Consider the following 19,380-nt stretch of genomic DNA (forward strand, 5'->3'; position numbering starts at 1 on the left):
GGGAATAAAATATAGATAATCCAATCCTTTGTGATACTGGAGCACAACTGATGTGATGGGCAAGGAAACTGTGGACCTCACCTATGAACTAATGTCAAAGACCCAGCATGTAGTCATACAATAGAAAAAGAATCTGTATTACCAAACAGAAACTTCAGAAGATAACATGCCAGTCTCATAAGGGAGCTGCGAAAACATATGGGCATTGGACGTAATTGGTTTCATTACACCAGGTAACAAAGCAAGACAGGAGCTAAACTAACATTGGCCTGGCAAGTGTTTCACCTTCAATTTAGAGTTTGATTCTGTGTGCACTTTGCAGCCGCTGTGTCAAAATCCTGGAACTCTCTTACTGATCACCCTCTCCGGCACTTGAGCACAGAAATCAATGCTGATAATTCAGCGTCGCACAGACGGAATGCCACACTGTTTTTATTTCTGAGTGTGATGTTAAACTGATACCCCTCCCGCCTGCTATAAAAGATCTCATGGCACTGTTCAGATTTCCTCAGTGTCCTGGCCAATACTTATCCCTGAATCAACACTGCAAAAGAGCAGATTTTATGGGCTTTTTTTTGCTGATTGTGGGAATGTACTAAGCTTATAGGAGCTCTCCCATTTGCCACATTACAACACTTGAATAAGAGTAGTCATTAGCTGAAAAGCAATTTGAGATATCCAGTGGTTGTGAAAAGTGCTATATAAATGCAAGCCTTTTTTTCTACCTTCTTTCTTTTGGAATCACATGCACACTTGCCCATTTTTCAGCAGGGTGACTGAAAAAGCTGATCTTCGCCTCCTGTCTTCATGCCATGTTTGGTGAAAATGATCCTTCCATCTACATTTAGAATAAAATCTGATGACCATATGCACTACAATTTTAGTTGAAGCAAGTTTCTTGAAGGATGAGTTTTATGTTTAGTCAACATGAAGTTCACTCGTGTTATTGAACAGGAGACTGAGAGTCACAGTTTTTTCCAACATAGCACTGACAGGTGAATTTTTCAGCCAAGTACAGCAGGTCACTGAAGGATGGTTGGCCTTTTACTGCAAGGTGCCCATTTTTCTTTCTGTGTATCTTGAAGCTGCTCGGGCTCAAGTGCAAATAGTCACTGGATTCCCAGTTCTTTCTTAAACACCTACCTTTGTTGCTGCACAGTGCCCTGCTGCACAGTCTCGCTGCACGGGTTACATTGAAGATGTAGCGGCTCAGGACATCGTCAACAAAACTCTGCAGCATTGAGCACGATTGCTGTGGAAAGAAGTTCAGTGCAATGAGTGTCTCCATAGCGAAAGCTACATAGGAAAGGCAGTAAATTTCACCAGCTTTTCTTTTAATTCATTCATGAGATGAGGGTGTTGCTGGCTAGGCTAACGTTTATTGTCCATCTCTAATTGTCCAGCAGGCAGTTAAGAGGCAATCACATTGTTGTGGTTCTAGAGTCAAATGTAGGCCAGGCCAGGTAAGGTTGGCAGTTTCTTCCCCTAAAGTATGTTGTGAACCAGATGGATTGACAATGGCCTTATGGTCATCATTAGACTCTTAAATCTAGGATTTTATTGAATTCAAATTCCACAAACTGCCATGACAGAATTTGAACCTGGGTCCCAGAACAATATTTGGGTCTCTAGATTAACAGTCCAGCAATAATACCACTAGGCCATCACCTCCCCAAATCATATACCCAACAGCAAGTTACATTTCAACAGTCTAAAGAGAAATGAGCAATAACTCTAAGTAGGAAGGCAATGGCTATACAGCAGTGCTCCAGGCTACTATAACCTTGCAAGGTGGACTACACGTACATACCATCCTATTTCTCCTGGTCTACACTCCCATTTCTATAACAGTTAAAAGCAGGAACTACCCTAGGTCACATTTACACTCTCCTAAGTACTTGAATAGTTACAACCCAGTGGTGTATTTGCAGGTGACGTATTCAATAAGAGAGGCACCAAAGGCTACAGAAGGTGCAAGCTTCAACATTAGGATAAAGAAATCTTGTTGGAGAGGACTAGATTCTAAGCCCAATAACTATGTCAGACCTCATTCGTGGACAGATTCTACAAAGATTAATAGGCAGTTTAATTAATCCAAAAACCCCAAGTAAGGTCTCTATTCTGTCACTCCACTGTTTGAATTGAGCTGATTGGTTTATGCGGTGAAGTTTCTTTTGGTACTTCTAGTTTGAAAATGATTGTGTTTCTCAGATATTTTAATTGTTTTTGTCAGCTTACTTCCAAATCTTATTTCCAATGTGACCCCAATTCAAGGCTGGAAAGTTACCATTGAGACTTTTCATTTAGATTTGCAAGAGATTTAAGTGGGGCGGCTGTTGAGGTGAGGGGGATTGGGCAATGATGATGGGGAAGCTAAAGGGGTTATGGGAGAGGGGAGCAATATGGGATGGGTCAGGTCATCTGTTGGGATTTGTGAGGGGTGGGTGTGGGAGAAGTGATTTGTGTGACTTAGAAAGGGGAAGGACAATGAGGCACATGGAAGATTGGAAAGGAGGCAGGATGTTTAATCTTCAAGGCTTTTGAAACAGAAGCTGTCTTTGCACTTGCTTTCCTTGGAGCAGGAATTAAGGATTAGGCCATGATACCATTAGAAAAACAATACACATTTATAAGGCTCTCATAGCCAATGGTACTCTATCAGAGTTCCACACCAGCTATTGCTGCCTCACAGCTCACCACCCCTGAATCTTGCATTGTGATGCTTAGTTTGGGAAGGCCCAATAATCTTTGGCCCGTTACTATCCAGGTACTTATACATTTTTAACCTCATTTTTTTTGTACTTCATTCACAGGATGAGGGGTTTGCTGGTTAGGCCAGCGTTTATTGCCTTTCCAGAGGGTAGTTGAGAATCAATGACATTGCCATATGTCTGGAGTCACATGTATTCCTGACTAGGTAAGGATGGCAATTCCCTTCCCTAAAGGGACATTAGTGAACCAGGTGGGTTTTTATTACCAACAATTGACAATGGATTCATGGTCACCATTAGACACTTGATTCCAGATTTGTATTGAATTCAAATTCTGCCATCTACCATGGCAGGATTTGAATCCAGGTCCCCAGAACATTGTTTGGCTCTCTAGTTTAACAGCCCAGTAATACCATAAGGTCACCACTTCCCCCATCTCTGATGAAGGTTTACGTTGTTTGATGTTACCAGCAACTGAAAGATATACTTTGAGAGAATCAATGTAGACTCAATGGTTCTACTGCTTGAAATTTGATACAAAGTACCAGAAATACGAAGTTATTTCCCTGTGAAATTTCACCAGAAATATCAAGATATTTCTTTATGATTACCTTACAACTTTTAGACTTCCTCAACCAGTTTTGTGCCATGGAGCATCATCCTTGGAGTTTGACTAATTATTTCTGAGTTAAGAGCAGATTGTAATTGGAAATTTCAGTTCACTTTAGTATGATTACATAAAATGAGGCGAGTACAGGTATTCTGTTAAACAGCAGGAGCAAAGTGGATCATGACGAATAAAAAACTTACTTTATTTTGAGTTATGTTTGAGCTTTCCCACACGATGACCCCTGCTGCTCCAAGAGATGCACTTTCACCAATTGTCCTGACAAGGTCGTCCTGGAGAGAAATTTTGTTTTTAACACAAGAAAGGCCGAGTAAGTCAGTGTACCAATACTTCTGGATTAGCTAGGTCAAAACACAAAAGTTTATAAGGCTTTTCTTTTTGCAAACTCGATTGTGTTCTAGTTGACTGACCATAACAAAGCTACAAGATAACCTCAATCACAGCAGGCTATTTCAACTGGGTAATTGCATAAATCAAAAGAAGTTTCGCTGATTGGGCAATTGGTTACCCCCCAGGGCTTGACTACACTAACAAGACTGACTCTCTTGTGCAGTACTAAGGGGACACTGCCCTGTTAGAGGTGCTGTCTTTTAGAGGTAACAGTAAACTGAGGTCCTGTTTGTCTCTTCAGGGGGATGTAAAAGATGTTATCATATTATTTCTGAGAGGGGCAGCAGAGATATCCCAAAGATCCAGTCTCTCAAATAAGATCACAAAAATCAGAACATTTCAATACTATTTATGGAAGCTCACTGGGTGCACTTTGGCTGTTGTGTTTCCTAGATTACAACGGTGATTTCATAAAGCAATTAAGGCTTCATAGAGCAATAAAGCACTTTGAGACATCTGGTCATTGTGAAAATTGTTATGTAAAAGCAAGTCCTGCTTTCCTGAACTGAACTGGAGTCTGGATTTATCTAAACATATAGTTGACACATGACTTGATTGGCCATATTGTCATCTCAGTTCAGAGCTATTTAGTTCTTTTGAATTCCACACTTGTTTGGTACCAAAAAGACCATGTTCCAGCATTAGATGCACTTTATGTACATTGGAAAAGGGATAGAGAAGGTGGCAAATAGTCTGTGTGAAGTGAAAAGTAGATCACTTGCAAAAATCAAGTCTTGCAGTTTGTGGAAGAGGGTAATTAAAGGGTAGAACTCAAAGAACCTAAACAATACTAAATGGAGTGTTGTGTTATGGTTCAGTCAAGGAAAAACCGGGAAGAAAGGACTGAGGATGTCAATAGGGATATAACTGCAATCATAAAATAGAAAGAATATTTTTTCTGAGTGCTGAATGTTTGGAATAAGCCTGCTGCATGGGAAACATCATGTAAAGTGCTCAAGGATGAAAGGAGAGAGGTTATGCTAAATGTGATATAAATATTCTTACTTGTGTTTAATTTTGGTTGTCCTTTTCTAACTGCCAGTTGACAATAGTCATTTGGAAAACATGTCCAACTGACACAGTTCTAAGAGCTAAGGATGAAGTCATGTTGGAATGGCAACTGTGGTTAAAGTTTTGAGTGTTTCCACATAAGAATAATGTTTGCCAATTGACTGGTGGAATTCATCAAATAATGTTTGTAACTGAGCTCAGTGTCGGCCAACACTGAAACTCAAACTCCAAACCGCAGCATGGTAATATGAACAATTTGTTTGAGAACGAAGTGGGTGGTCAGAGAGGGTCATCTCAGCGGGAATAGGTGGAAATAAAAGGATTAATTGCACAGTGAACTGCAAACTGATTGTATATGCCAACATAGTTGGCTTATTAAAATAAAATTTTCTCCTACAACATGTATCCAAAGAATGTTTTATTTACCTAAAGCAGAGCAGCACGGGGTGTAAAACTGCCTTTCCTGATGCTCTTGAGGAATAATAAATTATTTCGAATAAATCCGTACAGAGATGTCATACCACACATCTGCAACGAGTGGCACTTGATCCTGGGCCTCCTGGCTTAGAAGTATGGACACTATCACTGCGTCACAACTGCATCAAGACGTCACTACTAAGCATCTTAGATATTTTTTTCAAGGTTGGTGCATCTCTAGAGCAAGCGGGACTTGAACCTCAGGTTGAGTTTGAGCCAGAAAGTCCAAGTTCAAATCCAGCTCCAGAGGTTTATCCAACTCTGAGCAAAACCAGAAATTGGTAAAGAAACTCAGCAGGTCTATACATAGAAGCCCTACAGCATGGAAACAGGGCCTTTGACCCAACGAGTCCACACTGGCCCTCTGAGCATCCCACCCGACCCATCTCTCTATAAAACACCTAATCTATGCATCCCTGAACACATTGAGCAATTTAGCATGGCTGATCAACCTAACCTACATATAAGATCATAAGACCATAAGCCATAGCAGCAGAAATTAGACCATTCAGTCTGCTCCACCATTCAATCATGGCTGATAAGTTTCTCAACCCCATTCTCCTGCCTTCTCCCCATAATTGATAATCAAGAACTTATCTATCTCAGTCTTAAATGTGCTCAATGACTGGCCTCCACAGCTTTCTGTGGCAGTGAATCCCATAAATTCACCACTCTCTGGCTGAAGAGGTTTCTCCTTATCTCTGTTCTAAAAGGTTCTCCCTTTACTCTAAGGCTGTGCCCTTGGGTCCTAGTCTCTCTTACCATTGGAAGCATCTTCCCAACATCCGCTCTGTCCAGGCCATTCAGTATTCTAACCTTTGGACTGTGGGAGGAAACCCACACAGACACAGGAAGAATGTGCAAATTCCACACAGATAGCTGCCTGAGAGTGGAATCGAACCTGGGTTCCTTGTGCTCTGAGGCAGCAGTGCTAGCCACTGAACCACTGTGCCACCTGGCAGCATCAGTGGCCAGAACGCAGAATTAATGTTTTGAGTTCAGGGTCTGGACTGGAATAGGTAGCTCGATTATTTGCATGTAAATAAAAACTTAAAAAGAGAAGGATTAGATCCCAGTTCTGTTCTTCACAACGTGATGTTCTGGAATAAAGTCTTTGGCACTGATAAATACAATACTTAGTCACGCCAATGACCTGCTTGTGTCCTTTGGCACTTCCCCTATGTGCTACTACTTCTGGCTATCATGAGCTGTCTACTGCACTCCACAGTGCTCTCAATCACCCAGTTTACTATTATTTTTATATCTCTGCTAAGCTTTATTCTCCTTTAGTACGCAGCAATGCTGAAAAGCATTTTCTTTTTAAAATCCAAGTGAAATCTTGCCATAATTTATGACATTAAGATTGGAAATGACACAAAGTATAAATCTGTCTAGGTTTGATGTTGGTTCCCAGCTGGCCAATACTGAGAACTCTATAGCATTGAATCCCATTTTTATGATCTGTACTTGTGTTAACATATTTGAATTGGACTGCTACCACTATCCCATTGTATCTACCGCTCTAGATCGCTTTATTTTCTCCTCCAGATCAGAACCCCCAGGTTGTTAATGCTTTCATTTCACTTCCTGGTAAGAGTTGGGTAGAAGCCTGAATGCTCCAGTCTGCAGATGAATGACCAATGGGCAAGAACTCATGAGATTTATACAATCATGATGCTCATGTGTAGAGTAAACTGTCAATGTCTTTTCCCTGGGGTGGGGGAATCCAAAACTGGAGGGCACAGGTTTATGGTGAGAGAGGAAAGACTTAAAAAGGACCAAAGGGGCAACTTTTTCACATAGAAGGTGGTGCGTGCACAGAATGAGCTGCCAGAGGAAGCGGTGGAGGCTGATACAACATTTAAAAGACATTTTGACGAGTGTGTGAATAGGAAGTGTTGTGAGAGATATGGGTTAAATGCTGACAAATGGGACTACATTTATTTATGATATCTGATCGGCATGGATGAGTTGGACCAAAGGGTCAGTTTCTGTACTGTACATCTCTATGGCTCTGTGAACTCATTGAATGGCTGAAAATTTCTGTCCTCTAACTGCACCAATGTACCCTCTGACTTTTGTTCTCTTATTCATGTGGTCACCTCTGGCAAGATCACCATTTATTACCCTTGGAGACAGGTGTTACCTGCCTCTATGAACAGCCACAGTCCATGTAATGTAACTGCACCCAGAGGGCTTTTCCCTGTCATGGGGCTTGCTAAGAATTGAGCATATTGCTGAGGGTCTGGAGTCCCATTTAGGCCAGACCAGATAAGAATGGCAGATATTCCTTTCTCCAAAGGGCATAACTAAATCGCAACAACTCATTATTAGTTATGACTAGAATTCTATTCCAAATTAATGAATTGAATTTAATTTCTTTCCCAAACTGCTGTGGTAGGAAATGAACACATGTCACAGGATTATTAGTCCAAACTGTTGATTAATTAAGTACTAACATCGCCATTATGTTATATTCTAAACTTATTTCTCCGAGACAACTTCTTTGACTAAGCTTCTGGTTACCTGCACTTGTAATCCCTTCAGGACTGTATTAAGTTTTGGCTGATTACACAATACATCATTTATATATGATAGGTTCCCATATTTATATGTGATAAACACGGTGGCTCAGTGGTTAGCACTGCAGCCTCAAAGCGCCAGGGACCCGGGTTCGATTCCAGCCTCGGGTGACTGTCTGTGTGGAGTTTGCACATTCTCTCTGTGTCTGCGTGGGTTTCCTCCGGGTGCTCCGGTTTCCTCCCACAGTCGAAAGATGTGCAGGGTAGGTGGATTGGCCATGATAAATTGCCCACAGTGTTCAGGGGGATGGGTCGGGGTAGGATGCTTCAAAGGGCAGTGTGGACCTGTTGGGCTGAAGGGCCTGTTTCCACACTGTAGGGAATCTAATCTAATCTAAATACAAGTTACAGATAATTTACATGAGCCACTTTACTGCTCCAGTTTTGAATTGCTTTTGATGGGAATAACAAGTGTTTAGAATTAGCATTCATGAATCAATAGCCCCATCACTTTAAATTCTGTTGCTGATTTGTTAATAATGTTTGCTGAATTGTCTTCTTACCTCAGAGAGGGTTTCATTCAGAGAATCACGGTAGACTACTCTGGTGTAGGGGTAGACAGGGAGAGAATGGTTTTCCTTGGAAAATGCTGCCACCCTCATCGCCTCTTGGACACGATTCTGTGCAAAAAGCTTTGCATTGTTGGAAGTCTTGAATATTCTGGACATATAAATACTCGGGTATAAGGCTGTGCTTTCTTGCCATAACCAGAGGAGTTCATTATTCCGTGATATTGCGCGTGGCGGACACATCCCTGTGTATGTTCTGTTTTTGTTCTTGTGCATGTAGTTGTAACAATGAGGGAACAAGTAATATCCCCAAAGTTGATTCGGTCTTAATTTCTTTCCCAGCTGCAAAGACTTTAATAGAAACTGTTTTGCAGCTTCTTGGAATTCAGTCTTGGCAATAGCAGCTGCCCTTTGCCTTGTTAAGGATAGGTCCCTCTGCTGGACTAATTCAATGGACTGGCGTTGGTAGATGAGTTTGTGGTGCCAGTTTCGACCCCAGAGGGGCCTCCAATTTTCCCAGTCAATAATTGCCAACCCTCTGGACGTGTTTGATGGAATTAACTCTTCAATATCCTGCGCAGCCTTTTGCAAGTGCTCATCCATTTTGACCTGCTGTGGGATGCCACCATTGAATTCCTGACCAGTTAGCTCATTGTAGTGAGGATAGTGGCCAATCATACCATTGAAGAATATTCTAATGTCCTGCTGAAGTGGATTTCTTCGTGTGGTGGATACCATTGGAAAAGGTGTTAGATTAAAAGTCACTCCAAACTTCTTTGTGCATAGCTCTGTTGGTGCATTCCACATGGCAAGAAATGGAAAATTTCGTTTAAGTGGAAGTGCAGTCTTAAGTTGCAACTGGCTGAAGCATAAGGGGATGAATGAGAGGTGCCAAAAAACTGCCAAACCATTAATGCAACTACTGAAACGTCCTAAAATGTTGAATGAGTCCATCATGGCAAAGGTTTTGCAGCTTCTAATAAAATATTGGGTGAAAACACAAGTTGTCACATTTGAAAATGCACTCATAAAATCTTATTTAAAATTTAATTCCAGCAAAATGCATAGCTCTTAAGTAACTTTCATAGACTCCACACAGTGCAGGCACAGGCCATTTGGCCCACTGAGTGTGCATTGACCCTCTGAAGAGCATTTCACCTAGACTCACTGCTTCCACCCACTCCATCCCTGCTCATCCCCTGTAACCCTGCATTTTCCATGGCTAACCCACCTAGTCTGCACATCCCTGGACACTATGCACAATTTAGCATGGCCATTCCACCTAACATGCACATCTTTGGACTCTGGGAAGAAACTGGACCACACGGCAGAAATCCACGCAGATATGGCAAACCCCATTTGGACAGTGTGGCTGGAATCAAACTCAGTTTCCTGTGAGACAGCAGTGCCATCCACAGTGGCAACTACTGTATCAACTGCTGTGCCCCCCTAACTTTATCTTCAAGTCTGATGTACTAACATATAATTGTTATTCTACCATTCGGCCAAATTAAAGATTGCATATTAGAAATATTAATTTGGGAAATATTCTGATGAAGAAGTGCTTATATTAAATTTTTGTATTTTGTAGTTCTGTCTCCAGGGCATGTCCTTCAGTGATCTCTAAAGGCAATTCCAACAAAGTCCTCACCTTGGGAATATTGCACAGAAATCCTTGTTGATGACCACCCTCATCAATTAGCTGACACTTGCCTTATCCCTGAATGTGGTGATATCCTTGTAACCAATCCACTTCCTTACATTCCACTTTGTCCTAATCTCATACTGCACACTGAATTTTTTGATTATTCATTCATGGGATGATGGTGTCACTATCAAGGCAGCATATATTGCCCATCCCTAATTACCCAGACGTCAGTTAAGAGTCAACCTCATCGCTGTGGGTCTGGGCTCACATATAGACCAGGTAAGGATGGCAGTTTCCTTCTCTAAAGGACATGAGTGAACCAGACGGGTTTTTCCGATATTTGACAATGGATTCATGGTCACCATTAGATTCTTTATGCCAGATGCTTTACTGAATTCAAACTCCACCATCTGCCACGGTAGGATTCAAACCCAGGTCCGCAAGATTTATTCTGGGTCTCTGGATTGACAGTCTAGTGATAGTACCACTAGGCGACCGCCTCCCCTTTACAGGCTGCAAAAGGATTAATCTTTTGTCTCTGTTCCTGTCCAGCACCTCCACTGCAGCCTCCCCACCTCTTGGCACTGTAACACAAGCCTCGTGCCTTCTTCCTTACAGATAGCCATGAATTGCCTCCTGGCCAGACAGTGGAGTAGCAACAAGTAGTCAGAGAAGAATGTGTTGTCATCTCACTTAACTGCATATGTGCAACGAAAAGATTAGGCACTAACACTATTTTAGAGGATAGACTAGAGGTAGGATCTGTATGTGATGAGACATTTAATTAATGGGATATGGATGTCACAGGCTGAAACAGTTTTTATTGCTCATTTCTAACTGCATTGGAGATGGTGAGCTGCTTTCATGAACTGTTGCAGTCCATGTGGCACTTTTAGGGGGGAGTTCCAGAATTTTGACTCAATGCCACTAAAGGAAAGGCAATATAGGTTCAAATCAGGACAGCATGTAGCTTGCAGAGGAACTTGCAACTGGCAACATTTGTCCTGGTCCTTCTAGATGTTAGGAGTTGTGGGTTTGGAAGTTGCTGCTGAAAGAGTCTTGATGAATTTTTGCAGAGTATCTTCAGACTGAATGTTGAAGCTGTTGGATAGGGTGTCAAACAAGTGGGTTGCTTTATTTTGAGCAGTGTCAAGCTTCTTGAGTGTTTTTGGAGCTGCACCCATCCACTTAAGTGGAGAGCATTCCATCAAACTCCTGACATGCAGTTTTGATGATGGACAGTCAATGGGAGTCAGGAGGTGAGTTATTCACCAAAGAATTTCCAGCTTCTTACAGGGTCTGCAGTCACAGTGTTTACATGGCTGGCCCAGTTCAGTTTCTGGTCAATGGTAACTCCTAAGATGTCATTGTTTGAGGATTCAATGGTTGCACTGCCATTGAATATTCGAGGGGCAATGGTTGGATTCTAGCTGGGGATGGTCATTGCCTGGCGCTTATGAGGCATGATTGTTACTTGCTATTTATCTGGGGCAGGGGCAAAGACAGTGCAGGTGCCAACTTGTTAGAGGGTGAAGGTGTGCGCAGGTTTTGCTATAGGGCACTCAGATGAGGACTATGATGCGATATCCCGTAGAAGAATGTTGATGGACATACACAGTTAAAGGCTGAGTACAGTACGAGACCAGAAGGCTTTCAGGAAACAAGAATGGTGATGCCCAACACCAGCTTGATGCAAGAATTCACATGGAGCTTGGAGCTCATCATTTCCAATTTGGAAGTGTTGGTCGACTCTTCTTTCATACTTGTGGATCCAACCAAGTTGTGTGGTGTGGTTAACGTTAGCTCTACTGCAGTGCAAGCATCAGTAAGCTGACGTCCGAGTGCTTCAATGGAAACTGCTGTTATCTTTGCTGTAGGTTACAACACTCCAGCAATCTTCAATAGATTACAGGCTTTACCAACACAATGTCCTGTAGATTATAGCAATGACTGTGTGGAGTCTGTCCTTTCTCAGGAAGGTAAGTTTCACTCTCCCATCCCATCTCCTCAACCCACATCCTTTGCTATAAACAGGAAGATAACTATTTATGTAGGGTTTGTGTCTGCACTTTTAGTAAGGGCTTTATTTCACTTAACCATGCTCCACTTATTACATTTTTGTTTTCATTTTGTGTTATATCCTGAAGTGTACTTCTACACAACTGCATGTTTTTTCCTCCAATCACCAAATTACCCGTGGTATTTAAAAATTTTATCTAATAACCATTACCAGTCAGTCACAGTTGGTAACGACTGAATAATTTTTTGCGCAAAGCCCATTAAAGGCAGTGCAAACCACTCAAGGGAGAGAGGGAGGGGGTGGGGTCTAAATCAGAATGGAGTTAGAAGGGCTCACCACAGAATACTAGTTCTCCCATCCTTGTGCAACCAATCAATGCTCAATTAACCCTTTTTAAATATATTTATCACCTGTTTCCTTGTTTCATTAAGGTTTGAACATTACTTCAGACCATATTAGATGATAACGTCTACTCTTGCCTGTCAAACTTGCAAATGCAGACTGCTATATCCAAGTATGGAGCTGGAGGGACTCAGCAGGCAAGGCAGCATCAGAGCAGTTGGAAATTGGAAGTTTCAGGTTGGGACCCTTCCTCAAGAGAAAGGTCACGAATCGAAACTTCAGCTTTCATGCTCTTCTGATGCTGCCTGGCCTGATGTGTCCGTCTAGCTTCGCACTGTGTTATCTCTGACTTCAGCATCCGCAGTTCTTACTATTACTGCTGTTGCCCAGGCTGCCTTGGTGAAACCTGTTTCAAGTTACTCTCCAGGGCCACCTGCAGTCTTTGTCACTATATGTCAGCAATCTTTCACTGGCCATACTGCAGTGACTGGGAAAACACTATACAGAAGCATGAGAGGCAAAGGCACTCATGTGACAGGAGGCAAGAGAATGCACAAGAAAGATTCTCTTGTTCTGAGGAAGGGTCACTGGAACAAAGAACCAAGAACAAAGAAAATTACAGCACAAGAACAGTACTTCAGCCCTCTAAGCCTGCGCCGATCCAGATCCTCTATCCAAAGCTGTCGCCTATTTTCCAAGGACCTGTATCCCTCTGCTCCCTGCCCATTCATGTATCTGTCTAGATACATCTTAAATGATGCTATCGTGCCCACCTGTACCACCTCCGCTGGCAGCATGTTCCAGGAACCCAGTAACCTCTGCGTAAAGAACTTTCCACGCGTATCTCCCTTAAACTTTTCCCCTCTCACCTTGAAACCATGACCCCTAGTAATTGAGTTCCCCACTCTGGGAAAAAGCTTCTTGCTATCCACTCTGTCTATACCCCTCATGATTTTGTAGACCTCAATCAGGTCCCTCAATCTCCGTCTTTCTAATGTATATAATCCTAATCTATTCAACATCTCTTCATAGCTAGCACCCTCCATACCAAGCAACATCCTGGTGAACCTCCCCTACACCCTCTCCAAAGCATCCACATCCTTTTGGTAATGTGGCGACAGGAACCGTACGCAGTATTCCAAATGTGGTCAAACCAAAGTCCTATACAGCTCTAACATGACCTGCCAAGCATGCCATATGCCTTCTTGATGGCCCTATCCACCTGCGCTGCCACCTTCAGGGAACAGTGGACCTGAACACCCAGATCTCTCTGTGTATCAATTTTCCCCAGGGTTTTTCCATTTCCCACATTGTTTGCTCTTGAATTGGATCTTCCAAAATGCATCACCCCGCACATGCCTGGATTGAACTCCATCTGCCATTTCTCCACCCAACTCTCCAATCTATCTATATCCTGCTGCATTCTCCGACGGGCCCCTTCACTATCTGCTACTCCACCAATCTTACTGGACCCAAAGCATCAACTCAGATTTCTCTCTGCAGATGCTGCCAGACCTGCTGAGGTTTTCTAGAAATTTCTGTTTCTATTAAAGGTTCCTGACATCTGTTTCTGTTCTGAGGAAGGGTCACCAGACCAGAAATGTTAACTCTCTTTTTTTCCTCCACAGATGCTGCCAGACCTGCTGGCCTTTTACAGCAACTTAGTTCCTATTCCTAACATCTGTTTGCAATGTGGCATAATTTCATTTATAAACTTCATTTGGAGTGTTTAATTTGTGGGTTTTTTTTGTTTTTGCATGGTGGCCAAGTGAATACAATCTTGGTTACTGACAAGTGGGAAGGTCAGGTGAGCTTTTTGTTCCTGGTACATTTTCACTCCTCTTCCACTTTGCCAACTATACCTCTGCTCATTAGCAGCTCGCTGTACGCTGGCGACACAAGCTGTGCCCCTTGTTTTGTTGAGTTTAAGGCAGCATGCAGCAGGCCTACCAAGAATCTCGTGTCCATCTTGCCAAGTGCTGCGGGGTTTCTCTAAAGCAATCCAGGCAGTTGGAAGTATTGTTTCAGTAAGTCCGTGGTCAGCTCAGTCTCACTTTGTGCGACAACATGACTTGCATTGTTTGCATGTTGCCCGATGTGTGTGTGTGTGTGAATTCCATGCTCATATCATTAACTATATCGTTGGCAGATAATTCTTGTCATCCAGCAGTGATCCTCTGGGTTACTATGGTGATTTGAATGCAGCTTGCAGAGCAGACCGGCACGGAATGAAGGGTAGCAAGAGACTCATCACTTACCGGCATTATTGCTGCCTATGGACACATGGGTGAGGGACTGGAATCTCTTTTAGTTCCGGTGTTAAGGCAGGATAGACATATGGCACTGGCAATGCAGTGTGTTTGCAGCCAATGTGTGGGTTTTCTTTGGGTGCTCCGGTTTCCTCCCACAATCCAAAGATGTACAGGTTAGGTGGGTTGGCCATGCTAAATTTCCCGTAGTGTTTAGGGTGGGAAATGCACAGATGGGATAGGCAGTGGGTCTGCGTGGGATGCTCTTCGGAGGGTAAGTGTGGACTGATGGGCTGAATGGCCTGCTTCCACATTGTAGGTATTCTATTCTATTACAATGGCACAGTGTACACACAGGGCACTGTGCTGTGCCAGTGAAGCTGCATGGTGTCTTTGCCTGCTCATCCCTGGCAAGAAAGAAAGTGAATTTTTGTTCACCGTGTTCGAATGGAGAACTTCAAGTACTTATTCAATAGTGGATGGTGAGCGGTTGCTAATATCTTTACCTTCAACCTGGAAGGAGTAAGGCACATTAACATGCATCAGTATGGTCACTTTCAGAGCAGCTGGCAATGTTGAGTTGGCACCGGCACAGAGCAGAGCGCACAGAGAACACAGCTGCCTAGACACTGGGCACTGATCTCCATGAGTCAATGTTTGTCATTGTCACTGCAGCAGTGAGGGGGTGCATTTCTACGCTGATCTCCAATCTGAAGCAGATGTCAGACACATTGTTCTTCACTGTCCTTCAGTTAGATCATTCACTCTGAACATTCCCTGGATGGATATTGCCTCCTGCTGAGAGTACTTCTCAACCCTCCTCTTCGGCTTCTCTAACACAAAAATCATTCTGAGTGGAATGCACCCAAGTCCCTGGAGCAATTTCTACTGTGCAGAAGCCTTGAAGTCAACAAAACCCCTTCAGCTCCTGCACAGTATTCCACTCGATAGAAATCTGCAACTTGAAAAACAAACTACAGAAAGCTACAAACATTGGTGGTACAATAGGAGCTCTGGAGAAAAAAAAATCAGTACAAATTTAACCTGAAAATATCTAATAATCACTTTAAATGGAGCAGGTAGAGCTCTGTGCTGTAGTGGCAGTGTGCCTACCTTTGAGCCAGGGGATGTGAGTTCAAGACCCACCTGCTGTGGGAAATGTGTAATAACATCTCTGAGCAAACTTTTTTCTTTTTTTTTAATGCGTTGAAGTATCATCTCACATAACTGAACAGCTTTTTGCCAATTACCAAATCACTCATATTTTTCACCTATTAATTACCAGCGTTAAATCACCCCTGTTCTAACTGATTAACTTACATGCCAAGCTCTTTAACTATAATGCAACAATACTGACGCGAGGGAGAGCTAGGGAAAAGAATTAAATCAAATTTGAGTTGGGATGGGAGATTAAATGCTCCAATCCCATGGCACCTACCTTTCCATAAAATCATCGAGAGGTGAACAGATTGATTCAAACCTACCTTTACACAGAGTTGGGTGGGAGAATTTTGTGTCATTAATCTGGAGTTTAAGTCTGAAATGGCAGCACTGACATCAAACCCATGTTGCTCTTCTGACTGATGACCTCATGGTAGTATTGCTAGTATATTACTCTAAAGACCCAGGGGATATAGGTTTGAATCCTGCCATGGAAGACGGTGAAATTTGAAGTCAATAAAAAGCTGGAATTAAGAGTCCAATAATGACTATGAAACCATTGTTGATTGTCAGGCAAAACCCATTCGGGCCATTGATTCTGTTCAGGGAAGGATGTCGGCCAAGCTTATCCAGTTTGTGTGACTTTTTAAAAGTTCATTCATGGACTGAGGGCTTCCTGGCTAGGCAGCATTTAATGCCCATTCCCGAATTGCTCAGAAAGCAGTTAAGAGTCAACAGCATTGCAGCGGGTCTGGAGTTGCATATACGTGAGAACAGGTAAAGATGGCAGTTTCCTTTCCTAAGGGGCATTAGTGAATCAGAGGAGACTTTCCCCTAACAATCCACAACAGATTCATGGTCATCATTAGATTCGTAATGCCAGGCATTTATTGAATTCAAATTTCACCACCTGCCATGGCCGGATTTGAACCCGGAACCCCAGGACATTACCTGAGTCTCTGGATTAATAGTCCAGCAAAAATACCACTAGGTCATTGCCTTCCTATGACTTCAGAGCCACAGCAATGTGATTGGTTGCCCACTGACAGATGGTCAATTAAATCTGGCTCAGCCTGTAATAGAATTTAAGAATAAGTCCCTTGATCTATCTGCTCCACATACTTCTGAGAGATGTTTATTGTCTGTCCATCTGCCAACAAGGCATTCAGTCTGATTTGTCCCACATCAGTGCAAGGAACCACAAGAACCAGTGAGTCTAATTTCTCACTGAAAAACTCAATACTGCCTGTTTGTACTGCTTCAAAGTAAGTACTGATCTGAAAAAAGAACTGCATCATCAGAAAGTACAAGCTAACAGTAAAGAGAGCGGTCATTCAGCCTAATGCTTCCATGCCAACTCTTCAGAAGAGTTTTTGAATGTAAATGGCTCTGATACCCTGCTCTTTCATCATAGCTATTTCAAATATAATGTATAGCTCAGTGAGTGTATTTCAATAAATCCTGGATTGTACAGGAAGCAAACTCTAGCTTTGACTCAAAATCTGACTGAGGTGCACCAGAGCACAAATGACTAAAAACACTGCAAATAAATGAAGAGCAACTTAATACATAAACAATCTTAATGTTGCACTGTTATACACTGCTAGACATCTGAGCAATCATCAGCAGACCTAATGCTTGCATTAATGTCCCAAACATACAAACGTATTTCTCCTTAAATTGTACGTCAGCAGCAACATAAAGCAAAGTTTACATTGACTAGAAACTGAAGTATAGTTTCACATGCACGACAAAGAGTTGAGCCATCAGTTTGCATGCTAAATTTACCTTTCACGGCTGGTTTCAATATATCCACTTGTTGTTCTTTCTAGAAGAAATTTGTTGACCTGCTTCAGATTGTTCTGAGTAGTAGTCAGGTTGTAAGCACCCTTATATAATTCCCATTTGAGCCAGTCTTCTCAGAATATTGAATCACTTAGATGACGAGTGTGAAATTGCTAAATAGAGATGTGTGGGATGAATGTAAACCTTTTAACCATTAGTCACATTTTTGACTCCAGCTGTTTTAAAGGATCAGGGTTCTAAAATTACCCTAGATTATTCCACATTTTTATCATAAATTGTTTATTACGTTTCCTGATGTTTTTGATGAGTTTCATTTCACAAGATGGGAAGTTTGTGCAGCTGGAAATTAGTTCATTCAATTCATTGCAGAAGGTTTACTGGAATTTTCCAGATAACACAACATTCCAATAAATGTGTTCCCAGTGGTTTGGAAGGTAATAGCGACCAGAAATGGACAAACCTTTCAGCATCAGGAAAAATGTTTGTTTTTGTCATAATTTGTTTTTTTTAAAAAAAACTTTCCCTCCCAGATCTGTAGGCTGAAATGTGGCATCCTTGTGTTCTACAAGGAAAGGTCTGTAAGTGTCAGTTAAATCTGGATTCAAGGCCAGTAATTGGCTGCAACTCAAATCCTTGTTACAGCTGAGAATTCCAAATTGGCAGTGCAAATTCATGAATTAAAATGGTTGTTCTGCTTACCCATGATCCCTAGAGTAGGTGAAACCACTCTATAAGTTTGTAACAAGTGCATGTGCAGCACCCAAAGGTTGGCTTTGTCTGAACAACATATGACGTCGCTTTTTCAGCACGATCTCTGTGTATAACATAAGTTAAATCAGCAATTCACGCTAAAATCGAGTTCTGATTATCAACTACATGTCCTGGTTGAACTTTTAAATTCTGAATATTACAAAAATTTTATGGACAATGAATATTATTCTGTTCATCATTGTTCATCACCCAGATCAAACATGTGAATGTTCATTCATTGCAATATTCAACTAACATTTAAATGATGACTGTGACTACAATATGTTAGAATTCTTCATGAAAATGGAGAGTCAAGTAGCAAAATGCAAAACTAGGGTCCCGAATCTAAATAAAGGGAATTACGACAGTATGAGGCACGAATGGGCAATGGTGAATTGGGGAACCTTGTTAAAAGTGTTGATGGCGGATAAGTAAAATGGTCAATATTTAAAGAAACACGTGCGTGATTCATTCATCCCTTTCTAGCTCAACAATGGTCCACAAAAGAAATGAGTGACAGCATTAAATCCAATGAGGAGACTTATAAAATTGCCAGAAAAAGCGGGAAACCTGGGCATTCGGAGCATATTAGGATTTAACAAAAGAGGACATAAAGTTTGATCAAGTAGGGGAAAATAGAGTGTGAAAGTAAAATTGCAGGGAACAGGAAACGGACCATGAAAGCTTCTATAGATACGAGAAGAGAAAAAGAATAGCAAAGACAAATGCAGGTCCGTTACAGTCAGAAGCCAAGGAAATTATAACGGGGTACAAAGAATTGAACACATACTCAAGTTTCATCTTCATGAAAGGGGGCATGAAAAGCCGAGCAGTAATATTAGAATAACAGATTTGTGACAGGGTAGAAGGAGACCAATTGGCCCTTTGTGCCTGCAATGCTCTATTTCCTAGTGCCAGTCTTTGTTTTGCTTTTCCCTCACATTTTTGCACTCCATTTCTACTCAAGTTATCATCCATTGCCATCTTGTAAGCCCGAACTGGACCTGCTTCAACCACATTTCCAGGCAGCGCTGCTCCATACCCTAACCACTCACTGGGAAGAAGATTTTTATCATATCACCTTTACTTTGTTTGC

The 19,380-nt window shown here is 42.0% G+C and overlaps 1 protein-coding gene across 1 annotated transcript; it reads right to left on the reverse strand.

Moving 5' to 3' along the window:
* Positions 1–822: 822 nt before the first annotated feature.
* On the reverse strand, positions 823–17,580 carry LOC125462664 (hyaluronidase PH-20-like). The gene is made up of 4 exons (XM_048552892.2): positions 17,517–17,580; positions 8,303–9,284; positions 3,522–3,611; positions 823–1,252 (listed from the first exon to the last, which is right to left on the reverse strand). Exons 2-4 carry the CDS (start codon positions 9,263–9,265, stop codon positions 944–946), a joined length of 1,362 nt encoding a protein of 453 aa, XP_048408849.2. The 5' UTR covers positions 9,266–9,284; positions 17,517–17,580; the 3' UTR covers positions 823–943.
* Positions 17,581–19,380: the final 1,800 nt, after the last annotated feature.

Source organism: Stegostoma tigrinum, chromosome 21 (assembly GCF_030684315.1).
Source record: "Stegostoma tigrinum isolate sSteTig4 chromosome 21, sSteTig4.hap1, whole genome shotgun sequence".
Taxonomy (NCBI): domain Eukaryota; kingdom Metazoa; phylum Chordata; class Chondrichthyes; order Orectolobiformes; family Stegostomatidae; genus Stegostoma; species Stegostoma tigrinum.